The 25,592-nt window shown below is 41.4% G+C and overlaps 1 protein-coding gene across 1 annotated transcript in view; it reads left to right on the top strand.

Moving 5' to 3' along the window:
• slc2a15a (solute carrier family 2 member 15a) overlaps positions 1–25,592 on the top strand; it is a 47,447-nt gene that overhangs the window by 6,914 nt on the left and 14,941 nt on the right. Inside the window, exons 2-6 of the mRNA XM_030725444.1 lie at positions 62–160; positions 9,017–9,177; positions 14,473–14,597; positions 23,430–23,575; positions 23,847–23,979. Coding sequence (XP_030581304.1) covers positions 62–160; positions 9,017–9,177; positions 14,473–14,597; positions 23,430–23,575; positions 23,847–23,979 — 664 coding nt within the window. The remainder of the gene's footprint in view (positions 1–61; positions 161–9,016; positions 9,178–14,472; positions 14,598–23,429; positions 23,576–23,846; positions 23,980–25,592) is intronic.

Raw genomic sequence — 25,592 nt, 5'->3', positions numbered from 1 at the left:
TTCACCATCATTCTCTGCGTGAAACCTGTTTGTTAATACATCTCTCATGGTCTGTCTGCAGCATCTCACTGGCTCTTTGTTGGCAGTGGCATTCCTCACCTCCTTTGGGAGCTCTATGCTGTATGGGTACAATCTGGCGGTGGTAAACTCCCCTGCTGTGGTAAGACACACACACACACACACACACACACACACACACACACACAGAGCTGATTCCTAACATGTCAAGTAGTTTATTGAAATGTAATGACTGCATTTGATTGGGTACTGGAGCTGCTACTCTATAGTGTCAGTTATGATCTGTATCACCAGATATTTACAGATGATTATGAATAATCTCCTGACAGAATTTTGGTTTGGAAGCTTCTGGTTTGGTTTTTAGTCCATTTGTGGTGCAAATAATATTGAGTGATCATCTGTTAAATAGTGTGAAGAGTAAATCAATAAAGATCAATATAGGGATGTCATCAGAACTGGTACTTAGGATACAAAAATTCTGAAAATGGTACCTTTGTTTTTTTTTAGTGCTGGAAGTATTATAGGCAGTGTCTGTACTGGGGCTGCAGTTCTTCTGGAACTGATGGGGTTGCTAACGTTATGTAACTTAGCCATTGCAAGCATGTATGCAGTAATCTAGACTTAAACATTAACAACATTAACATAAACTTTGTTTACCCTTACAATTTCCATAGAGTTTAAGAGGGTAAGTAGCAGCCAGGTGCTGCTAAAGAGATGGCCTTGATTAACTGGTCATCAGCAAATACTATCATCTGCTAGTTTTAGTCTTTATGATTAATATGACATAGACTAGATATTACAATACAAGCAGAGTGGTTGCAATTGATTCAGTCATGCAGAAAACCCTCTATAAACACACACCTGGTTGGAATGAAATTGGACAAAAATGACAAAAGCTCAAAGTAAAGATATTTCCTGTTTGTTTTTTTTATTTTAGTAAGTATGGTAGGTTTGTGAATTTGTTTAAGTTTTATTGATTTCAGAAATCTAGTTTTTATTTCACTAAAACTGTCCATCTGTCGTTTTCATTTGTTATTCTGTTCTTTCTGGTTCTTGGTTCTCAAAGAATTATGCTGATGCTTGTTGTGATTACCAAACCCTCTTGGATCTCTGACCATGTGATCTTTGACCTAGTCATGTTTGATTGTGGTATTTGTTGCCCCGTTCCCGTCACGAGTCCCAACTCACCAGTGCCAGGCTTCGACTCCGCCCTCTGGGCAGTGGTGTTGCTGTTGCCACGGTTGATGCTTCGATTGGGGAAGCACCATAAAGCTGAAGATCTGTCAGCCACAGTTTTCTACTAATTTCTGGACAAACCGTGGATTACCTTCTTGCTTTTTTGAGTCCTGGAGCTTTCCATATCCCACTGATGCCTTCCTGGTACCTGTGGTTGACCTGGATGAGGTGTTCTGACCCCACCGCCTCTGTTCCCCGGCCCCGCCTGTCAGGGTGAATCTTCACAACTTGAGTCTGTAACATCTGGTTCCTGCTGAAGTCCAGGTTGAGGCTCCAGCTCCTGCCAGAGTTTGCCTGATAAATGTCTTATCACGGTAAACCAAACTTACATTGTTAGGGATTTCTTCAGTTCTTGTGACCTGGATTTTCTCTGTGTGCCTGAGATGAGACATGGCTGAGTGCTGATGAGTCCAGCACGCTCTCCAAACTCTTACTGGCTGGCTGTTGTTATTTTAAGTCCATCCATATATATATATAAATATATATAAAGTACCAGTCCATTTACTTTTGGACATGTTGGACATGCTGTTTTCATCCAAAATGCACCTAATTACAGACTAGAAAATAAGCCATTTGTAATTATATATTACAATTATGCAGCATACAGAGTTGTTGAGCATCAATGCAATTAAATGGATTACAAGTGGTCAGCAATTATGCCCAGTGCTACAAGAAGTGCCCTAAATATGTTGTTACACTGTTATAACACAAAATGATGGGGCGGCACCCCAAGATCACAAATGAGACATAAAAGCAAGGTCTACTGGTCTGCCATGCAACCTGACCACAGTGTGAAAACGACTGGGGTGGCTGTAGCTCAGGTGATAGAGCAGGTCATCTGCTAATCAGAAGGTTGGTGGGTCGATACCTGGCTGCTCCAGTCTGAATGTCAAATTATGCTTGGGCACGATACTGAGCCCCAAGTTGCTCTCTGATATATTCATTGGAGTGTGAATGGTAGATTAAAAGCATTTAGATCTAGAACAATGGCTTGTATGAATGGGTGAATGAAGACATGTTATATAAAGCGCTTTGAGTGCTCAGGTAGAGCAGAAAAGCACTATATAAGAAGCAGTCCATTTACCAAAACGCTGTCACCACAGAAACAGTGAATAAACCAGTCGGATTAAACCACCACAGTTATGTCTAAATATGCACTCATGAGTAAAGCCAACATATACCCAGCTAGCATGTCTCGTCCACTGAACCTTGTAAATATTCAACAGCTCTGACATGTAAGTGTCGCGATTCAGCAGTGTGGCAGGCAGGATAGAGACCCAAACACAGGACTCAGGAGGCAAAGCATGAACTCAGAAATACACAACTTTATTGCTGGATGCACATCAGGTGAAAGGAAACTAGGAAAGCTCAACTGGAGCAAATAATTCAACAAGTAGGAAAACACGGGAGGACTCTGAACCAGTAAACACACTACCTGAGTGAGTCGATGTGACAAAAACTGGAGGAGGACACAGGCAATATACACACAAACAAGGTCCTATCATGAAGATAGGATGCACCAGGATGCACAGCTTCACAAGACAAGGGAAGCAATATAAGGACTGCCAAAGTAAAACAGGAAGTGGACACAGAAACAGAAACTCTGGCTTGACACAGTGCAGGGAAGCAGGCACACTTAGAGACTGTAACACCCTCACTAGAGGAACAAGAACACAACATAGGTAACAAGACACAAGAGGAAGGAGCACCAATGGAGGACTTAAACTACAGCACAAAGAACAGAGACCAGGACTAAACCTACTTAACAGGAGAATAAACAAACAAAACAGCAACCAATCAGACTCATGAACACTGGAGCCCTGAGAACTGAAACACAGGATTAAATAGGAAGTGAACAACAGCCAAGAACAGAACTCAGACAAAACTAAGAAGTCTGAAGATGTATACAAAGAAACCAATCAGGAATTTATATTGTGAAGCACAGTATAATGTTTGTGTGGAACAAGATTAACCTTCTACAGTACACAATGCTCACACAGTGTAGTGGTGTTGTGTAGATTCTGCTCAAAGCACTTTACACTCCAAGCCACATTTTAACCATACATTTGTTATGACACTATCTGGGGGCCAAAGTTCATGGCATTCCAGCTGAAATTCTGACGGGAAACCCAGAAATTCGCACTTCTAACTTCAAATGAAATGCACGACTAAAATGTCCAAATGTAAATCAGGACCAATCAGCAGCTGATGTGTTGCCCACAAATTCAGCCAATCAGAAGGAGATCTGCAGAGGGACACTTGAAGATCCTCAAAGGTAGAGAGGTCAAACTGAGCACACAGGAAAAAACTCAAGAAAATAAAACTAAAACTAACAAGGAACCCAGCCAGCACTGCAACAACATCCATACAGCACTTTCTTTACCTCACATCCATGGCCAAATTAGACTTACCAGATAAGCAAACATGCCTGCCTTTGGGAGGAAGCCAAAGTCCCCAGAGGGACTCTCTTTGTTGCTGGTAAGATCAGGAAAACTAAGAGAAAGTCACAGACATGAACGCTACCAGCTGAGTAACAGCACGTGCCTACCAGTTCTCCTGGCACATGACATATACTTCCCCTGCAGTTAAGCATAACTGAAGCTGGCACCAAGACTTACTATCACATGTAAACTGATCAGGAGGCCGAGGTCAAATATACTTGTGGATTTAATTTCACAGAGAGTGGAAAATGTCAGCGAAAAAAGAGAATGTTTGTCTTGGTCTTGTGAAAGCATGATATCTAAACCACATGACACAAAGATAATATTTCCTTTCTAATCAGAAAGAAATGTTCTCTAATTTAGTTGCTTTTAGGAAACACCTGATGTGTGCGCAGTCTTCAGTCCTGCATCTTTTCTTTATAGTTTTCTAGGACAATCGGAAATTGGTGCATCAATTTATTGAAACACCTGCAAACATACACAGAAATACAGTATCTAAGGCAAAAACAGACTTTGTAAAATTCTAATAAGCTTGAGAGTCAATATTTGGTATGACTGCCTTTTTTTTCAACACACTCTGAACAAACTATTTTTTAAGTAGTCTTCAGGGATAGTTCTCCAGTGGTTGCTGCCAAGATGACCCCACACTGCTTCAATAATCTGGGAAGCCAATCTATGACTGACAGTGTCCCATTGTGTGTTTTTCTGTCCAAGTATGCTTTTACTGCCTTAGCAGTTTGAGAAATGAAGCTGTTGCCAAACACTTTCCAGATTGTTATTGCATGGTGGATTAAAATGTGACGGCACTTTTCTGTTTTTCTGACACGATCCTCCAAACCACGACAGAACCTCATCGTGTTTTACACATGCCTGTAGGCACTCACTGTTGCACCTCTTTCCTGATGGCTTCTTACCACTGCCTTTCCACTGAGAGCATTTCTGATGATGCTTTGGTAACAGTAGCTGGATCTTTGGGAATCAGACATGCCATTTTATCCCGGTCACATTCTGCATTGTCACATCTGTCACATCTTTGGCATTTTTCAGAACTTCAGCTCTGACAGATGTGTTTGCAACAGGCTCCTACTAACAGAGTGCCTAAAGATACAATAAATATTAGTTATTATGTGTAGATACGACACTAACACTGGTTCATCCCTTGAGTTAGATGCTGTTTTATACTTGAATGATTCATAGGTCAGTGTTTTAAAACAAACATAGAAACAAACATTCCTCTGAAAATGGTTGATATAAGGACTGGACCGAAAATGTGTGACAATGTAGCCAATTATCATGGAGTGAGGAATAAGGACTCAGATGCAGACCCTCAGGGAGAACAGGTGAATGCAAAAATATACTTAACTAAATGTTCAATTAAACACATGAATAATACTATTGTATGGAATAGCACTTAAGTAGGAGTAACACTGGAGGACCATGATATGGCACGACCAACACAGGATATTTATACAGCAACAAAATGAAATTGTATATTTGAAGATGAGAAAAGATAAGTTTAGTTTGACTTGTTTTTTCTTAAACAATACTGAAACAATACTGAAACTGGCGATCAGCACAGTCACTATCAGAGTTTGCTTTAATTAATTCATTTTTTGAGTGAGTGAAAAGTAACATTTGCAGCACATAACAGCTTTTCGAACACTGTTTTTTAAAAGCCCACAAACTGAAAGGTAGGCCAGGTCCATGCAGTGCTCACTATGAGGCTTTTCTTATCATTGCAGCCCCTTCATGGGTTCATGGCATATTGCAGAAGCCACATCATCCTATCAGTATGCACTTTTACAGGTAATTGGTAGCTCTCTGCCCTCCCTGGAAGACATCACTAGCTCTCGTGGGCTTTGCCGGACCAGGAAAATTTTCATAGACTCTACTCACTCCGGCCATGTTTAACCTTCTGCCACCAGGCAAACGGTTCAGGTCCCAGAAATATAGAACCAATAGACTGAAAAACAGTTTTTATCTGTGGGCTATCAGACTTCTAAACACATTACAATAACACACCTGCTCCTTCATCCATAAGACAATTACAGGGCAATAGAAATGAGCTGTGAAAATTTTTAATTTTTTTTTCTTGCCAACAGCAGTACAACACTCAGCTTGGTTGCAGTGCAAAATTTTATTTATGTATGCCATGCCAACTTTTCTGCAATACTTCAAACCCATGTGGAATACAAATCACATTATTTATTATAGTTTTTTAATAACAGGTACCCCCCCATGTAAATGTAAATATTCTTTTGAATTCTGTTTCTCTTGTATTTTATCCTTGTACTTACATTCACTCATTCACGCACTTCTACATACACATATATTCTTGTGTTACATATCCTTGTACTTATTTATTTTTATTTAATATATTTATTCTCATATTTATCTTCCTACTTGCTTGAAAAGTACTGATTAGTGGCAGCTGTCACAATTTCATCAAGCACCCAGGAAGGATCCTAGTCAGATGCCCAAACCACCTCAGCTTGGTCCGTTTGATGTGGAGGAGCAGCGGCTCTACTCTGAGCCCCTCCTGAATGGCTGCCCTCCTCACCCTAGCTCTAAGAGAGAGGCCAACCACCTTTTGGAGGAACCTCATTCACTTATATCTGCAATCTTGTTCTTGGAGTCACTATTCAAAACGCTTGTCCATAGGTGAGGGTAAGGATGTAGTTCGACCAGTAAATTGGCAGCTTCCCCTTTACGCTCAGCTCTCACTTCACCATGACAGACCAGTGCAGTGTTTGCATCACCACAGCCCCAATCCATCTGTCAATCTCCTGCTCCCTTCTGCCCTCACTTATGAACAAGACCCAAAGATAGTTAAACTCCTTCACTTGGAACAGCAACTCATCCCTGACCTGGAGTGGACACTCCACCATTTTCTGGCATAGGACCATGGCCTCAGACTTAGAGATGCTAATTCTCATACCTGCTGCTTCACACTCAGCTTTGAACTGCTCCAGTGCAAGCTGGAGGCCACCACCTGATGAAGCCAACAGGACCGCGTCATCCACAAAAAGTAGAGATGAGACTCTGAGGCCACCAAGGTGGAAGCCTTCTGCCACATGGCTGCACCTAGAAATTCTGTCCATAAAAGTTCTGAATGGAATTGGTGACAATGGACAGGCCTGGTAGAGTACAACCCCCAACTGAAACAAGTAATGTCAGCTAACAAAATGAAATTGGTGCTGTAGTTTGCGTGGCACAACAGAAGAAAGACTGAAAACATTTTTGCCTGACCTGATAAGTCTTGATTTCTGCTGCAAAATAGGGTGTAAACAACATCCTTCCTGCCTTGTAGTGGCTTGATGTGGTGTGACACTGTGGGTAGTGGTGTGATAGTATGGGGGATATTTTCTTGTTTAAACCCCCCCAGTGTACCTGAAAAAAAAAATCCTGCCCCAGCTTTATGCTGCTTTTAATGTAATGCTCACTTCATTAACAAATGCTGAATTACTTCACAAAGAAAATAAGACACAGTAATTAAAATGTTTGAAAACAAGAGCTATGATTAGCTACAGTGGCTTGCAAAAGTATTCATCCCCCTTGAACTTTTCCATATTTTGTCACATTACAACCACAAACAAATATATTTCACTGGAATTTAATGTCAAAGACCAACACACAGTGGTTACAATTGTGAAGTGGAAAGAAAATTATACATGAGTCAAAACATTTTTTACAAATAAAAAACTGAAAAGTGCGGTGTGCAAAAGTATTGAGCCCCCCTGAGTCAATACTTTGTGGAACCACCTTTTGCTGCAGTTACAGCTGCAGGTCTTTTAGGGTGTGTCTCCACCAGCTTTGAACATCTAGTGACTGAAATTTTTGCCCATTCTTCTTTGCAAAACAGCTCAAGCTCAGTCAGATTAGATGGAGAGCGTTTGTGAACAGCAGATTGGGTTTAGGTCTGGACTCTGATTGGGCCGTTCTAACACATGAATATGTTTGGTTTAAACCGTTCCATTGTAGCCCTGACTTTATGTTTAGGGTCGTTGTCCTGCTGGAAGGTGAACCTCCGCCCCAGTCTCAAGTCTTTTGCAGACTCCAACAGGTTTTCTTCCTGTATTTGGCTCCATCCATCTTCCCATCAACTCTGACCAACTTCCCTGTCCCTGCTGAAGAGAAGCAGCCCCAGAGCATGATGCTGCCACCACCATATTTGACAGTGGGGATGGTGTGTTCAGAGTGATGTGCAGTGTTAATTCTCTGCCACACAGCGTTTTGCATTTTGGCCAAAAAGTTCAATTTTGGTCTCATCTGACCAAAGCACCTTGTTCCACATGTTTGCTGTGTCTCCAACATGGCTTCTGGCAAACTGCAAACGGGACTTTTTATGGTTTCCTTTTAACAATGACTTTCTTCTTGCCACTCTTCCATAAAGACCACATCTGTGCAGTGCACGACTAATAGTTGTCCTATGGACAGATTCCCCCACCTGAGCTGTGGATCTCTGCATTTGGTCCAGAGTCACCGTGGGCCTCTTGGCTGCATCTCTGATCAGTGCTCTCCTTGTTGGGCCTGTAAGTTTAGGTGGACGGCCTTGTCTTGGTAGGTTTACAGTTGTGCCGTACTCTTTCCATTTCCAGATAATGGATTGAACAGTGCTCCGTGAGATGTTCAAAGCTTGGGAAATCTTTTTATAGCCTAAGCCTGCTTTAAACTTCTCCACAACCTTCTTCCTGACCTGTCTGCTGTGTTCTTTGGACTTCATGATGCTGTTTACTCCCCAATATTCTCTTAACCAACCTCTGAGGCTGTCACGGAGCAGCTGTATTTGTACTGAGATTAGATTACACACAGGTGGACTCTTTGGAGTCATTAGCAGTCATCAGGCAACTTCTGAATGCAATTGGCTGCACTCAGAGAAAAGGGGTATGAATACTTTTGCACACCGCACTTTACAGTTTTTTATTTGTAAAAAATGTTTTGAATCATGTATAATTTTCTTTCCACTTCACAATTGTACCCACTTTGTGTTGGTCTTTGACATTAAATTCCAGTGAAATATATTTATGTTTGTGGTTGTAATGTGACAAAATATGGAAAAGTTCAAGGGGTATGAATACTTTTAAAAGCCACTGTATTATATGATATGCTGTAGAATGTAGAATGATGAGCAAAATTTTTTTTATTATTATTTTTATAATAAATTTAAAAAAAAAAAAAAAATCACAGCCCCTTAATCAGACAGATCTCTCTATTTTAATTTCAAACTGTCTTGCATTCATACTTATTTTTTGCATTTCCACCTATTTTATTTGTTATCTAACTTCACCTGCATCCTCTTCTGCTCTTTCTCATCCTGTCAGTACATTAAGGACTTCTTCAACAAGACAGCTGTAAGACGCGATGGAGCAGGACTCAGTGAAGAGGCCCTGACCCTCATATACTCTCTCACCGTGTCTGTCTTCGCTATAGGAGGTCTGTTGGGTTCCCTCATTGTGGGAATGCTGGTCACACGCTTCGGCAGGTAAACACTTCACTGTCTTCACTGTCTGGGAGTCTTAATCACTGACAAGTATAGAACAGTCAATATTGGTTGTACCCGTTTATGCACAGTACTGAAATTTTATCATTTACACCATACACTGAAAACTGTACACACTACTCAAGTACTCTCATTAGTGAAACACTACCATACATACATATACAGGTGTTATCAGAGGTTTACATACAGTCATCATGGGCACAAATGTCATGGTAATGTTTGGCTTTTAATGATTTCTTTACAGTATTTTTTTTCCAGGGTAGAATGATTTACAGCAGACCTCTTTAATGATTAACAGAATTGGGTGCACAGCTTTGACTTTATTTTGGATTTTCTCTAATCCACACAGGGTCAAAACTATAAATACAGGCTCAAATATATACATATATCATATATACACTTACCTTTTTATAAGTGGTGCTGCATGTACTACAATATTCTTTAACTTATTGTCTATTAACTTCTCGTTAGTGATCAGGATTTACTACAGCTTGTAGTTTCTCTTTGCAAACATTAACAATATTTTGATTGCTTGCTCGTGATGGTGGGTGCTGGCCCGGGGGTGGGCGGCCGACCTCCTGTGCAGGGGTCTGGGGCCCTGGCATCCTGGCACCCAGAATTGCCCGTTTTCTGGTCTTGTCCCGCCCTGTGCCCGAGGGATCTGTGCCCCCTCGGGTGCACCACCATGTGACATCCGTTCCTCCAGTTCTAATAGCAGCGTAGCTTTCACACAGTCATACACATTCTTTCCACTACATACACTCACATACATCCAACACATCACCCCAAACACTTTGAGTGGGAGGAGGGGGTGGAGGGTCTTCCCACACCCCTCCCAGATAGGAACGGAACGGATCCACCGTGGATGTATCACAGACTCCGTAATGCTTATATCTAATAATTCACACACATTCATACTCCAACGCTTGTGTCGGAGAGCAACTTAGGGCTCAGTATCTTGCCAAGGGATACTTTGGCATGCAGTCCAGAGCAGCCAGGAATCGAACCACCAACCTTCCGATTAGTAGGTGACCTGCTCTACCTCCAGAGCCACAGCCACCCTAATGATGTCTTGGGGGATCTCCTGGACAGTCTGAGGTGCAACCCGGTGGTGTTGGATGGACCAAAACATAATCCCAGTCCCAGAGGTGTTCTGTTAGATTTACGTCCGGCAAGCATGGGGTCCAGTCAGTGGTATTAATTCCTTCAGCCGCCAGGAGCTGCCTGCATACTCAAGTTACATGATGCCAGGTATTGTCATGGACAAGGAGGAAACCAGGACCCATTGCACCAGGGTGTGGTCTTGGTCCAAGGATTTCATCCAAATGCATAGCGGCAGTCAGGGTGCAGTTACATAGCCTATAGAGGTCTGTGGCCACCAAACTGGCCATACTGAATGATGTTATAGGCAGCATAACATTCTCCACAGCTTCTCCAGACCCTTTCACATCTGTCACATGCACAGGGTGAACTCATCTGTGAGAAGTACAGCGCACCAGTAGTGGACCATTCAATTTAATATATATATAGCACCAAATCACAACAAAGAGTCACCTCAAGGTGCATTGTATTGTAAGGTAAAGACCCTACAATAATTACAGAGAAAACCCAACAGTCAAAATGACCCCATATGAGCAGAACTTGGCGACAAGTGGGAAGGAAAAACTCCCTTTAAACAGGAAGAACCATTCAGAAAAGGTCCCACGGCTCTTCTGGGGGGACTCCAAGTTTTTCTAGGTACTGGCAAAAATCAAAAATTAAAAATCAAACTATAATGTGGAAAATTGCTTTGCTGAAATCAAGACGGCACCAAATATACACACATCACATTTCAGTCCAGTATCTCAAATGGTCTTTGTGCCATCATATATTAAAGTAAGCCCCTGCCTGCACCTTGGTAAAAGTGCTGAAAAAGTGGGTTTTAGGCCCCGTGCACAAAAAAGTAAAAAGTAAAAAGTTTTTGCGGTACTTGTTCTTCACATGCGTAGTATGTGTTGTACAGTAATGTATATATTTGGCGTATAAGTGTGTGGGGAGGGTTTATAAAAACTTAAAATAGTGTATAACTACTAAAATAATGTATAAGTATTCAAATAAATATGGCGTCCCTACTTCGCGGATTTTCATTTATCGCGGGTGGTCCTGGAATGTAACACCCGCCATAAGTGAGGGGGGGGGGGGGGGGGGGGGGGGGGGTTCCCATGATGCACTGAGTGTTTCTTTTTCATTCACCTCTTTTCACTCTGTTTATACTCCACTCTGTATTTAATCATTAGTTATTATTAATCTCTGTCTCTCCCCCCTCACAGCAGATGACCCCCCCTCCCTGAGCCTGGTTCTGATGGAGGTTTCTTCCTGTTAAAGGGGGTTTTTCCTTCCCACTGTCACCAAGTGCTGCTCATAGGGGGTCGTTTTGACTGTTGGGTTTTCCCTGTAATTACTGTAGGGTTTTCACCTTACAAGATGAAGCACCTTGAGGCGACTGTTTGTTGTGTTTTGGTAGTATATAGAATAGAATAGAATAAAATTTAAATTTAATTTAATTTAATGTGGTGCAAGAATCTAGTGTTGGTTGTGGAAAAGCCTCCAGCTTCAATGGGTCAGCTGTAATTAGGCAAACCTCCCCCAGCCCTCACCCCTCAGCTCTCAAATGTCCCAAACCAAAAATCACTTGTCAAGTGGGTTCCCCAGGAGGCCTGGCAAGTGGCCGGGGACAATAACAAAGGCAGACCCCCTTTGGTGGCTTGCTGGGATGCAACCAGTGGCATAGAGGAAGGCTGTCTGTGTCAGAAAGGGCTCAGCAGGTGGCCTGCAGCAGAGGCAGAGACCGTCATGCTTTTGTGGCACAGGACTCTCTGGCTAGTGCCATGCGGGACCCACTCGCTCTGGCTTGGGCTCTGGTGATACTGGATCCTCATCAAGGCTCCTCTGGAAACTGGGGCTTCTCTGCAGGGCAAGCAAACTCTTCTGGGGACACCACATATACAGCCATCTCCCGATGACTAGGGTTGCGCAGGGCAGGGCACACAGCTGACTTTCAAAACTGAAGCTGAAGCAGGGGCTCAGCCGCCCTCTACCTAGGAGAAGGGACGGGTGCAAGGTGCTCAGTCTCTGGTGAGACCCTAAGTGGGGCAACAGTGCCTTATGTGACCCCAAATGGGGCTACAGTCTCTAGGGAGGCCAGCACAGATGCACAATAAACAGTCTGGGGGTGCAGGCTGTGGAACACTGCAGATGGTCTCTCATTTGACTGGCTCAGCAACACGGCACAATAGTTAAATTAATTGACTCAGAATAGCCATCTCAGGAACAAAATACTCAGTTTTATTATCAGTTGGCTCCGACAAACAAAGTCTGTTTTATTATTGTCCAGCACAGAAACAAACTCTCACTCTCTGAAAAACAGTCTCATATTCTGACGACTGCCATACGCAACGCAGTCTCTAAATCTTCAAACCTTGAAACCAAAAAGTCTCAGTTTCTGGCTTGGACTGAGCACAGAGGGAAAAGTTTATTCTACTCATCACCAAGGTTGGTTCTAAGAAAAGAAATCCCTTTATTAGTCCCATGATGGGGAAATTCATTTTACAGAGGTTAAACAGTAACTAGGATACAATAAAATAAAAAAAAAGAGGTAAAATAAAAAATAAAGAAAACCTAAAAAAGCATGAGGTAAAGTAGAAAGTAGAATGATAATAAAAAAAAAATCTGTATAAACAATGTGTACAGTATAAAGACCAGATCAGTTGAGACGGGTGGGAAAACCTACTGTGACTGCAGCCCAGTGTTGGTGCAGATAAGACAGAACCTCCAGTTTGAACTGGAGGTTCTGTCTTAGCTGAGTTACTGTGTGTCAGGAAAGCAGTATCAGGTGAAGCCAGGAGCTGGGAGTTGGATGATAGGTAATTGTCAAAGAAAACAACCTCAATCAGTCTCTTGTACAGGTCTGTGGTATTGATGCTGGAAGCACTCCAGAAGCTGAGCGACAATTTCTTAACACCTGGAGAAGAGCTCAGGCATCGGTACGTGCAGCAGAAGTGCAGCAGTCAGAGGCAGGGATGGGGAAGCCAGCTCAGGTTCAGATTTTGACAGGGGGCAGAATTTGCAGCATACATTGGTCTCCTGTCTGTCATTGAGAAAGCAAAGAGATTTTTCATGATTCCCCAGAAATGCTGGGCTGGACAGAGCCTTCCATAATAGGTCTGCATCTGCTGTGTCCGTTTGCTGGCCAGACCATGAATGTATGCAAACCTGGATACAATTGCAGCATGCAGGAATAAAAGTTCAGGATTTTTATTGTTGAATTAACCCTTTAATACTGAGCCTGTCTCCGGCAACAGAACGTACTTCAAAAGGGCTGCTTTAATGACCCTGTATTTCTAAGCTTTCTGAAGCCATTTGAATTTTTCAAATAGGACAAACAGTCGTGTAATTACAGTAATTCAAAGATCCTTTGATCAGACGCCTCAGTGGAGATACACTCTGTGATGACAGCTGTTCACAGCAAATAAGGGCAGATAACGGGTGCTTCAGCGGCGATCACCACTGTTATAGAGTTAACAAGAAAAAAGTGGTGTGGTGTATCAGGGAGGCAGGTGAGTGTTCTCCTCTTGGGGGGGTGGGTCTAAACACAGAAAGCACAGGTAAGTCCAAAATCACTATAGTCACAGTAATAATCACGATAGCAAGGAGCAAATGGGTGTAACAATGTGGTGTCAAATGTGGAAACCCAGCTTTAATAGGTCAGCTGTAATCAGCCCAACTGGAACCAGGTGTAATCAGCAATGCTTGACAGGTGTGAGACCAAGAAGGGCTGTTCTACACAGTGGTCAGCTCCTCCCCTTCTGAAAAACAAAATGGGAGGTAGTCTCTCTGGAATGGTGTTTTTACTCCCAAATATGTCACTAATTAAATAATTAATTTTACATATCATCCTGACATTTTGGAAACTGGGTTGAACTGCTCCATTTTAATAACTGTTCAGAGCCCCCAAGGCAGAGTGTGGACCTGCCTTAAATTAAGAGTGCATTAAATACACTATTGGAGTTTGAAGCAAACTGCATCAACAATTTTCAAGCTGTTGATTCACTCACTTATTAGTGAGATGTCACCAGCATGTTTATCTCTTAAGACTGACTCTGTGGAAGACAATTTATAATCATGTTTATCAGCTGATCGGTTTCATCACACAGCAGTGGTTGCCCTTGTCCTTGCTGTTTCATAAACCTCTGGGTCACATATTTGTGAATTTGTGTTTGCGTCTGTGTGTACTTTCAGGAAAGGCACAGTGGTGAACACCACAGTGCTGGTGTTTATTGCTGGTTTACTCATGGGCTTCAGCAGGATTTGTGGTTCACCTGAGATGATCATCATTGGCCGTTTCATCACAGGAATTCACTCAGGTACACACACGCACACACACACACACACACACACACACACACACACACACACACACACACACACACACACACACACACACACGAACAATTTCTTAAAGCAAGTTAAAACATCTGCTAGAAAAACTACAAACATATCTAAGGAAATTTTCTTGACATGTGAAACTGTGACACCGGCGTCACTGTGGGTTCTTATGGGCTAGGATCGATTTTGAAAAAGTATGGTATCTCCTTCCACTTCTATGCTGACTATCTGCCCCTGAAAGGAAATGATGGCAGCTCACTGAAATTGTTGTTTGAATGTCTTAATGACATGAAACCCTGGATGGCTTTAAACTTTTTGCATTTTAATGAAAGCAAGACTGAGGTCATGAACCTTAGACCCAGTAGTTTGAGCAGTACTGCAAAATTGGACCTGGGCCCAATGTGGTAAATAAGCTTGGTGTGAAAACAGACTGTGATCTAAAGCTGGAGAAACAGATAAACTCTGTGCTGAGATCAGGCTTTTACCAACTGAGGCTCCTTTCTAAGGTCAAGCCCTTCTTATCTTTTTAATAAATTTGAAAGAGTTATTCATGCTTTTATTTCTACTAGACTTGACTTCTGTATTGTACGTTGGTATAAACCAGTGCTCTCTCTCACACCTTCAACTGGTCCAGAATACAGCTGCTCGCCTTCTTACTAGAACTCCTGAAACTGAGCACATCTCCCCTGTGCTGGCCTCCCTTCACTGGCTCCCTGTGGATTTAGGATTGATTTTAAGATCTTTTTGTTTGTTTTTAAATCTCTAAATGTGCTGGACCCATCATACCTCACCGAACTCCTAACACCTTATGTTCCCTGTAGGTCGCTGAGATCTGCAGACCAGCTACTTCTCAGTGTTCCTAAAACTAGGCTTAAGAGCAGGGGGAACCAAGTTTTCATAGCCCCTAAACTGTGGAACGAGTTGCCCCCTATGTTAGGTCAAAGTGTGTCTTAAAACTTATTTTTATTCTTTAGCCTTCAAATTGGAGTGAGAGCTATCTCTCTGAGCTGTTGTGTTGTTTTATAATCTTGTGATTTCTTAGATATATTTTAGATATATGTGTGTTTTTTGTATTTATTTTATCTTATTTTCCCTACGTACAGCACTTTGGTCAACTCTGTTGTTTTTTAAATGTGCTTTAGAAATCAATTTGGATTGTATTGGAAATGTTTTTTTAATTCTTCAGTGAAAGTTTTAAAAGAGCAAATGGAGATTGGAGTGGAAAAGAAAAAAGCTTCCGTCCAAGCGAGGGCCCACCTCGCAGGTATCCCACCACATATGACAACTTGGATGTATCATCAGGGAAAGAGTGTGGAGAACAGGAGATTGCTAGTGAATACTGGAGAAGGAAGCCTCCACAACGCCCAGCCTCCCCTCACAAATGGCTCCGGAGAGGGGGGCTGCGGCATCCCAGAACACCGCTCCAGCTGAGACGGGGATGCTGGGGGAAACTGCTGAAGTCACCCCCTCTCCTGGGGTTGGTGGGGAAACAAATTGGCCTGGGGGGTCCGAGGGTTGTATTGAGGAAGCATTTCCGGGAGCAATCTCAAGCAGTCCAGTGAGCCGTTGATTAGTGAGAGCCTGCTGTTCTCCTAACACTTGCAGCAAGAAGTTCACTGTTCAGCAAGAACACGTTCTTGTTTAGTCAGAGCTATTTTAACTGTGTTCATGTTTGTGGGCAGATTGTACTGGTCTGAGCAGGCAGGCAGTTAACAGAGAATGCGATGAAGACACTGACAGTGGAGACATCTCTGTTCTTGTCCTGTTGGACCTCAGTGCAGTTTTGATACTGTTGACCATAACATTTTATTACAGAGATTAGAGCATAGCTTACTTTTTCACTGGTAATCAGATGATACCCAGCGTTATCTATCCACCGTGTTCCAAATTATTATGCAAGTGATATTTTTCTCAGGTTTTCCTAAATGGTCAATGCAAATGATGGTCAGTATAATTTTTAAGTCATGAACTGTTAGAGTATAAATCAAATTTTATTGAACAAACCTCCCAATGATAACAGCTTTTTTTCAAAAAATTAAAAAACTCAAAATGCACTGTTCCAAATTATTATGCACAACAAGAGTTTCAAAACAATTTATAGGTTGTAAAGAACAGCAAATATTCATTTCCTGAATTTGCAGCATTAAGTGGTCAGATTTACTAAGATCAAACCTATTTCAATCAGAAACATCTTAACAGGCCAAGTTACCTGTTAACGTAGGACCCCTTCTTTGATATCACCTTCACAGTCCTTGCATCCATTGAACTTTTGAGTTTTTGGAGAGTTTCTGCTTGAATTGCTTTGCAGGAGGTCAGAATAGCCCCCCAGAGCTGCTGTTTTGATGTGAACTGCATCCCACCCTCATAGATCTTTACTTGAGGATACTCCAAAGGTTCTCAATAGGGTTGAGGTCAGGGGAGGATGGTGGCCACACCATGTGTTTCTCTCCTTATATGCCCATAGCAGCCAGTGACACCGAGGTATTCTTTGCAGCATGAGATTTTGCTACTGAAGGCACGGTTCTTCTTTTTGTACCATGGAAGCAAGCGATCAGCCAGAAAGTCTACATACTTTGTGGAGGTAATTTTCACACCTTTTGGGACCCTAAAGGGGCCTACCAGCTCCCTCCCCATGATTCTGGCCCAAAACGTGACTCTGCCGCCTTCTTGCTGATGTCATAGCATTGTTGGGACGTCATGGCCATCCACCAACCATCCACTACTCCATCCATCTGGACCATCCAGTGTTGCACAGCATTCTGGGCCCACTGTGACTGTTTCTGCTTGTGAGCACTGGTTAGGGCTGGTTTATGTGCAACTGCAAGCCTCTGGAGGATCCTACACCTTGAGGTTCGTGGGACTCCAGAGGCACCAGCAGCTTCAAATAACTGTCGCTTTGTAATGGCATTTTAGCAGCTGTCCTCTTAAACTGGTGAATTTGTCTGGCAGAAACCTTCCCCATTATGCCTTTACCTGCACAAACCCGTCTGTGTCCTGAATCAATCACAAATCTCTTCACAGTGCAATGATCACATTTCAGTTTTCGTGAAATATCTAATGTTTTCGTACCTTGCCCAAAGCACTGCACTATTTGATGCTTTTCGGCAGCAGAGAGACCGTTTCAATTCAATTCAATTCAATTCAATTTTATTTATATAGCGCCAAATCACAACAAACTGTCGCCTCAAGGCGCTTTGTATTGTGGGTAAAGACCCTACAATAATACAGAGAAAACCCAACAGTCAAAACGACCCCCTATGAGCAAGCACTTGGCGACAGTGGAAAGGAAAAACTCCCTTTTAACAGGAAGAAACCTCCAGCAGAACCAGGCTCAGGGAGGGGGGGTCATCTGCCGCGACCGGTTGGGCTGAGGGGAGAGAAAGACATGCTGTGGAAGAGAGCCAGAGATTAATATCAATTAATGATTAAATGCAGAGTGGAGTATAAACAAAGTAAATAAGGTGAATGAGAAACAGTGCATTATGTGAACCCCCCAGCAGACTAGGCCTATAGCAGCATAACTAAGGGATGGTTCAGGGTCACCTGATCCAGCCCTAACTATAAGCTTTATCATAAAGGAAAGTTTTAAGCCTAATCTTAAAAATAGAGAGGGTGTCTGTCTCCTGAATCCAAGCTGGAAGCTGGTTCCACAGAAGAGGCGCCTGAAAGCTGAAGGCTCTGCCTCCCATTCTACTCTTAAGTATCCTAGGAACCACAAGTAAGCCAGCAGTCTGAGAGCGAAGTGCTCTGTTGGGGTGATATGGTACTATGAGGTCTTTGAGATAAGATGGTGCCTGATTATTCAAGACCTTGTAGGTGAGGAGAAGTATTTTAAATTCTATTCTAGATTTAACAGGGAGCCAATGAAGAGAAGCCAATATGGGAGAAATATGCTCTCTCTTTCTAGTCCCTGTCAGTACTCTAGCTGCAGCATTTTGGATCAGCTGAAGGCTTTTCAGGAAGCTTTTAGGACAGCCTGATAATAATGAATTACAATAATCCAGCCTAGAAGTAATAAATGCATGAATGAGCTTTTCAGCATCACTCTGAGAAAGGATGTTTCTAATTTTAGAAATATTGCACAAATGCAAAAAAGCGGTCCTACATATTTGTTTAATATGTGCATTGAAGGACATATCCTGGTCAAAAATGACTCCAAGATTTCTCACAGTGTTACTGGAGGCCAAAGTAATGCCATCCAGAGTAAGTATCTGGTTAGACACCATGTTTCTAAGATTTGTGGGGCCGAGAACAAGAATTTCAGTTTTATCTGAATTTAGAAGCAGAAAATTAGAGGTCATCCCGGCCTTAATGTCTTTAAGACATTCCTGCAGTTTAATTAATTGATGTGTGTCATCTGGCTTCATTGATAGGTAAAGCTGAGTATCATCTGCATAACAATGAAAATTGATGCAGTGCTTTCTAATAATACTGCCTAAGGGAAGCATGTATAATGTAAATAAAATTGGTCCTAGCACAGAACCCTGTGGAACTCCATAATTAACCTTAGTGTGTGAAGAAGACTCCCCATTTACATGAACAAATTGGAGTCTATGAGATAAATATGATTCAAACCACTGCAGTGCAGTACCTTTAATACCTATAGTATGCTCTAATCTCTGTAATAGAATGTTATGGTCAACAGTATCAAAAGCTGCACTGAGGTCCAACAGGACAAGAACAGAGATGAGTCCACTGTCAGAGGCTGTAAGAAGATCATTTGTAACCTTCACTAATGCTGTTTCTGTACTGTGATGAATTCTGAAACCTGACTGAAACTCTTCAAATAAACCGTTCCTCTGCAGATGATCAGTTAGCTGTTTTACAACTACTCTTTCAAGAATCTTTGAGAGAAAAGGAAGGTTGGAGATTGGCCTATAATTAGCTAAGACAGCTGGGTCAGTGATGGCTTTTTAAGTAGAGGTTTAATTACAGCCACCTTGAAGGTCTGTGGTACACAGCCAACTAATAAAGACTGATTGATCATTTTTAAGATTGAAGCATCAATAATTGGAAAGACTTCTTTGAACAGTCTAGTAGGAATGGGATCTAACAAACATGTTGCTGGTTTGGAGGAAGTAACTATTGAAGTTAACTCTGAAAGATCAACTGGAGCAAAAGAGTCTAAACAAATACCAGCAGTGCTGAAAGCAGCCGAACATGAAAATGGTCTTTGAGATAGTTATGAATCATTTTTTCTCGAATGTCTAAAATTTTATTTGTAAAGAAATCCATGAAGTCACTACTAGTTAAAGTGAAAGGAATACTCGGCTCTACAGAGCTCTGACTCTTTGTCAGCCTGGTTACAGTGCTGAAAACAAACCTGGGGTTGTTCTTATTTTCTTCAATTAATGATGAATAGTAAGATGTCCTAGCTTTACGGAGGGCTTTTTTTTATAGAGCAACAAACTCTTTTTCCAGGCTAAATGAGCATCTTCTAATTTAGTGAGACGCCATTCCCTCTCCAGCTTTCGGGTTATCTGCTTTAAGCTGTGCGTTTGTGAATTATACCACGGAGTCAGGCACTTCTGATTTGAAGCTTTCCTTTTCAGAGGAGCCACAGTATCCAAAGTTATACGCAGTGAGGATGTAAAATTATTGACGAGATAATCGACCTCACTGGGAGCAGAGTTTAGGTAGCTGCTCTGCACTGTGTTGGCACTGAAGAGCATAACAATGAAGGAATTAGATCCTTAAACTTAGTTACAGCACTTTCAGAAAGACTTCTACTGTAATAAAACTTATTCCCCACTGCTGTGTAATCCATTAAAGTAAATGTAAATGTTACTAAGAAATGATCAGACAGGAGGGGGCTTTCAGGGAATACTGTTAGGTCTTCAGTTTCTATGCCATATGTCAGGACAAGATCCAGAGTATGATTAAAGTGGTGGGTGGGCTCCTTTACATTTTGAGAGAAGCCAATTGAATCTAACAATAGATTAAATGCAGTGTTGAGGCTGTCATTCTCAGCATCTACATGGATGTTAAAATCACCCACTATAATTATTTATCTGAACTGAGCACTAAATCAGATAAAAAGTCTGAGAAATCAGACAGAAACTCTGAGTAAGGACCAGGTGGACGATAGATAATAACAAATAAAACAGGTTTTTGATTTTCCCAATTAGGATGGACAAGACTAAGAGTCAGGCTTTCAAAAGAATGAAAACTTTGTCTGGGTCTTTGATTAATTAATAAGCTGGAATTGAAGATTGCAGCTAATCCTCCTCCTCGACCTGTGCTTCGAGCATTCTGACAGTTACTGTGGCTCGGGTTTCTCTTCCATATTGCTTGAAACCTGTGGCCTGCTTAATAAGAAATGTGGAACATCCTCCTTCAGTAGTTTTCCTTTAATTGGGCTCACCTGGCAAACTAATTATAACAGGTGTCTAAGATTAAGTTCAGTGATCCGAAGAGCCTTGAGACACAATACCATCCATGGGGTTAATGGAAAAACAAAAAATTAAATCTTTATGACACTTATATCCATTCTGCACAATAATTTGGAACACGGTGCACAGTACCTCATCGTTTGATTGTTGGTGTTCTCGGTATTATTGTAGGGTCTTTACCTGACGATACAAAGCGCCTTGAGGTGACTGTTGTGATTTGATTCTATATAAATAAAATTGAATTTATTGAATTTTTACTTACAGCTGTGAAGTGCCTCTCCACCATGCTCCTCCCACTCACTGTGGCCTGTGTGGCTCTGCTCAGTGCGGCTGAATCACATGACCACACGGCAACTAAACGCAGCAGAGCAGGGCTGGAGCAGCTGCAGAGAGGAGCACTGTTTGCACAGACATGTCTCCTTTCTGATGAATGGGAGCAATGTACTGAACTTACAGGAGACAAACAAACTGCAGCATTGATCCTGTCATGCTGGTATTGATCTTATACCAGCGTTGGTATCAATGCCATCAGTATTTGGATTGAGCACCCCTACTTCACACATTTTCAGATTTTACTGCTGCTCTGCTAGTAGTTAGTATTTGTGAACAAACATGAAAAATTACAGGCAACCATGGCAATCTACTAGCAACCAAAGTAAATACTAGGAGGCTTCTGGTCCAGCACTTTCTTTGCAACCAGTTTCACCTACCAACAACCTTCACAAACCCCTGCCAGCCAGTCGGGAAATACACATTTTTAGTATCACATCCAATATGGTGGACAGCGCTTCAACAGTGTGTGCATGATGACACGTGAGAAAACCATCTTGCCATCCACTGTCTACATTAAGTATATATTGTCCATGTTTGTTGTTTGCACATTGTGCATCTAAGACATCCATTATCATGGCTTACTAGTGTTTTGGGAAGTAATAAAATAATTGATCAAAAAATGCATTCACAAAGCAATTTAACTATTTTAATTGCTTTTCAAGTGTCAACAGGCAGAACAATTAATTGAACATAAATCAAATTATTGGGCACATTTATTATTATTATTTTCTTACATACATCACAGATATAACAGACTTAAACAGGTAAACCTAATAAATAATTAAAATACAAAATGTTCATTAGGAAAAGGTGCTCTTAACTTGCAGAGAAGGATCAAAAAAAAATCTACCCCTGTCTTATGAAACATATATTAAGAATATCTCACAGGGTTTCCATATCGAGCTGTGGTAAAGGATCACATGTTGAAAACTCACTTGCTGTACTGTGATCACCTGAAGGAGCATCGCTGGCAGATGCTGTTGCTGGTGTTTCAAAATATTTCAATAGTGCTTCAGTTTGGTGGAATGGGATGACTTTATTTTACCAACTTATTATACCTCAGAGGATATAATAAGTAAAACAACAAACCCTCAAACCAGTCTTACAAAATAAAGCAACGACCTAACTGAGGTGTAACAATGTTGGACTATAACTACAAAGACCCCAAAATGATAATGAGCATTAATGTAAGGCTGTTATCGGAGCCAAGACTATGAAACAGAGGAAAATACTAATAATGCAATCTGACTCAGCCTGGCACTGGGACAAGCTGAGGATCACAGTACCCCATTAGTATGTGACTAGATAGACCCTTAGTTCAGAAAACCATGGTCACATTTATACAGAAAAAGTCGCCTAATCAGTAATAAGTTATGTTTATAGTGTAAGTATCTAATGCAGTGTTTTACTGTATAACATGTTAAAATGATGAAGATAATGTAGGAATATGATTCAAAGACCACGTGTGTTCTAGGCTGTAGATCGTAATGCCTGTTTAGATACAAGGCAACCTAAGCTCACCATACAGTCACTGAACTAAAGGTGTGATGATTCTGTTTCACTGATGTCACTGTAAGTTAATGTTTGTGATAAAATGCTGCATGCAGTCAAGTAACAAACATTTATCTGGTTACTTTTTTGCTTTCCCCTCCAGAGGGATAAATCCTTTTTTAGAACATACTTGTTGTAATTCAATTCAATTCAATTTTATTTATATAGCGCCAAATCACAATCTACACAGGCAGCAGAAATCATGTGAACCAGTAACATTAAGTTGTCAGACTCTTCACATATTTATCACAATATTTAGCTTTGTCCTGTTTTTATGCCTCAGGCCGGCTTTGGTTCTTCCCCTGATGTCTTCACAATTTCAGGTTTCACAGCTGTGACCATTTTTCATCCCACATGAGTTTGCACAACTACATATAAGCAGTCATATAATTATGTATATATAATGTCCAGGCTGCCACATACACTGTATATCACTCTATTAGTTAGGTTTGCTTAAATGATTTTTAGAGTTTGAATACATTTTAAATCAGAGCATTATCATAACAGTCTTCTTCTTTGCTTTTGTTCCTGCAGGCATCTCTCTAAGTGTGGTACCAATGTACCTGGGTGAAATAGCACCAAAGAACTTAAGAGGCTTCCTTGGTCTTGTGCCAAGTATCTTTATTGGTACTGGAGTTTTTGCTGCCCAAATCCTCGGCCTACACGAGCTTCTAGGAGAGGTAGTCACACAACAACCTGTGTTTAGAGGGGATTGTAGCATTCCCTGCAGACATGCAGGGTCACAGCTTTTGAACAATGAGACGCTTTTTGTACTTTTGCTTCTGTACACCACTCCAGTGGACTTTCAGTCAAGCAGTCAGGATGTGACTGAAGTTTAACAAAAGAATTTCATTACATGTTTAGAAATGAAATGAATTTTATGCCTGCGTCTCCTCATTCTGTTATTCTCAGCCAATACTGCAGGTAAATATCACATTGTTACTGTTACAGGAGCATCACTGGCCCCTCTTTCTTTCAATGATTGCTGTACCCACATTCATCCAGCTGATGTTGTTGCCATGGTTCCCAGAGAGTCCCAGGTACCTGCTGATTGAGAAGCACAACATCCATGCCACCATCACAGGTCAGTTTTGTAGCACTGCTGCTCCTCTGCATGAGTCAGCTTATGGAGGAGGATGATGAAAAAAACGACATCTGTATCATTTCTGTAGGAATATTAGATCATATTAGATATATTACAGAAGTGAGCTAATAAAGATTCTCGGTTTCATCACTTTTGTGAAGTTGTACCACACACCACATATTTTCCTTGTAGTAGTTTATTATTATTATTAATTATTATTAAATACAGCAGTTACTGTATTTACTGTATATCATAGCAATGATCTGATATGATAGCAATAGATTTTGACCTAAGTTAAAAAAAAATGATGGCGCTCGGAGAGGGGGATTATATTCTGAGAAAAAAAATGAATTTCTGAGACTAAAACTTTTAAAATCATATTTTTCCCTGTGACAGGGCTCTTGTGTATGTAGGTTCTTAGTTATTTAGGTCATGGTAGTCTTAAGAGTTTGAAAAACGGTGACTGGACTTCTTCAAGTCTAAGAGGGGTAAAAGAAGCCGTCGATGTCCGCTGTGAACGCCCATCGCTGAGCAGAGGTGATGACACCAGCTGTCAGCCACCAGCAGTAAGGTCTTGAGATCCCTTCCCAGACACCTCAGTTCATGATCTAGGCAGAAAAATTAAGCCTGCTGATCAGAAGACCAAGGAGGGGGGATTTTTAAAAAGAGGGCATTACATATAAGCTTTAAATTTCCAGTTTATCAAATGTCATTGAGGAGTCCTAATAAATCTAAGCTCTCTTCTTCCTCTCCCGTCCCAGCTTTCTTACATCTTTCTCCATCACTGACTGAAGCTGTCTCTCACTCTTTACTCTCCCTGGAAATACAGCAGCTGTACCTTTAGCTAGCAGACACAGTGTCTGTGTGTTGTTCAGCTCTTAGAAATATTGCATTTGAAATTACCTGCCACAGCATGTTCTTCTCTTTATGGTTGTTCTGTAGTGCTAGCTAGATGCTGAAGCACTGCAGCCACAGCTTATGGATATCTGCACCAAAAATGCTGTTGTGGATCATCCTGGCCCACTTTAGCTCCTGACTATAGTGCTATAAATGATGCATCAGTTAAAATCTCCAATCAGGAGAACTTCACTAAAGGGGAGTCGTCCAGTAATATTAAAGCCTCATTGCTGCCAGGGGTCTATAACAACCTACAGTGGGGATAAAATGAAGCTTAAGTTTGAGAGGAAGAAATTCAAGTTGTTTACTAACAGATACTGATGATTGAATAGTAGCATGGGAAATGTTTACTACATAAGTTGCTACATCACAGCCTTTTCTGGGGGGGGGGGGTGTCACAATGAAATCCATTCTAACCTCTTAACCAGGGCGGTGCCGTCGTCTCTAACAGATTTGGTTCGCCTAGTTTCAATAAAAGAAGCATGGATAAGTATTCATATCTGATGCTGTCATCCAGATTTTCACCAAATTTATATAACTTTATAACTTTTATATTCTTATATTTACATTAGAGACATTAGTGACAGTTTTACTGAAAATCACAGAAGTATTAAAACAGCTTGTGCCTTTTGACAGGAATAAAAAATATTGTACACTTTGTTCCTGCACCTCACATGGACAGAAAATAGACAATAACAGACATGTATGCTTCCCAC

The sequence above is a fragment of the Archocentrus centrarchus genome, unplaced genomic scaffold, assembly GCF_007364275.1.
Source record: "Archocentrus centrarchus isolate MPI-CPG fArcCen1 unplaced genomic scaffold, fArcCen1 scaffold_55_ctg1, whole genome shotgun sequence".
Classification (NCBI taxonomy): Eukaryota; Metazoa; Chordata; class Actinopteri; order Cichliformes; family Cichlidae; genus Archocentrus; species Archocentrus centrarchus.
This window is presented reverse-complemented; position numbering and strand designations above follow the sequence as displayed.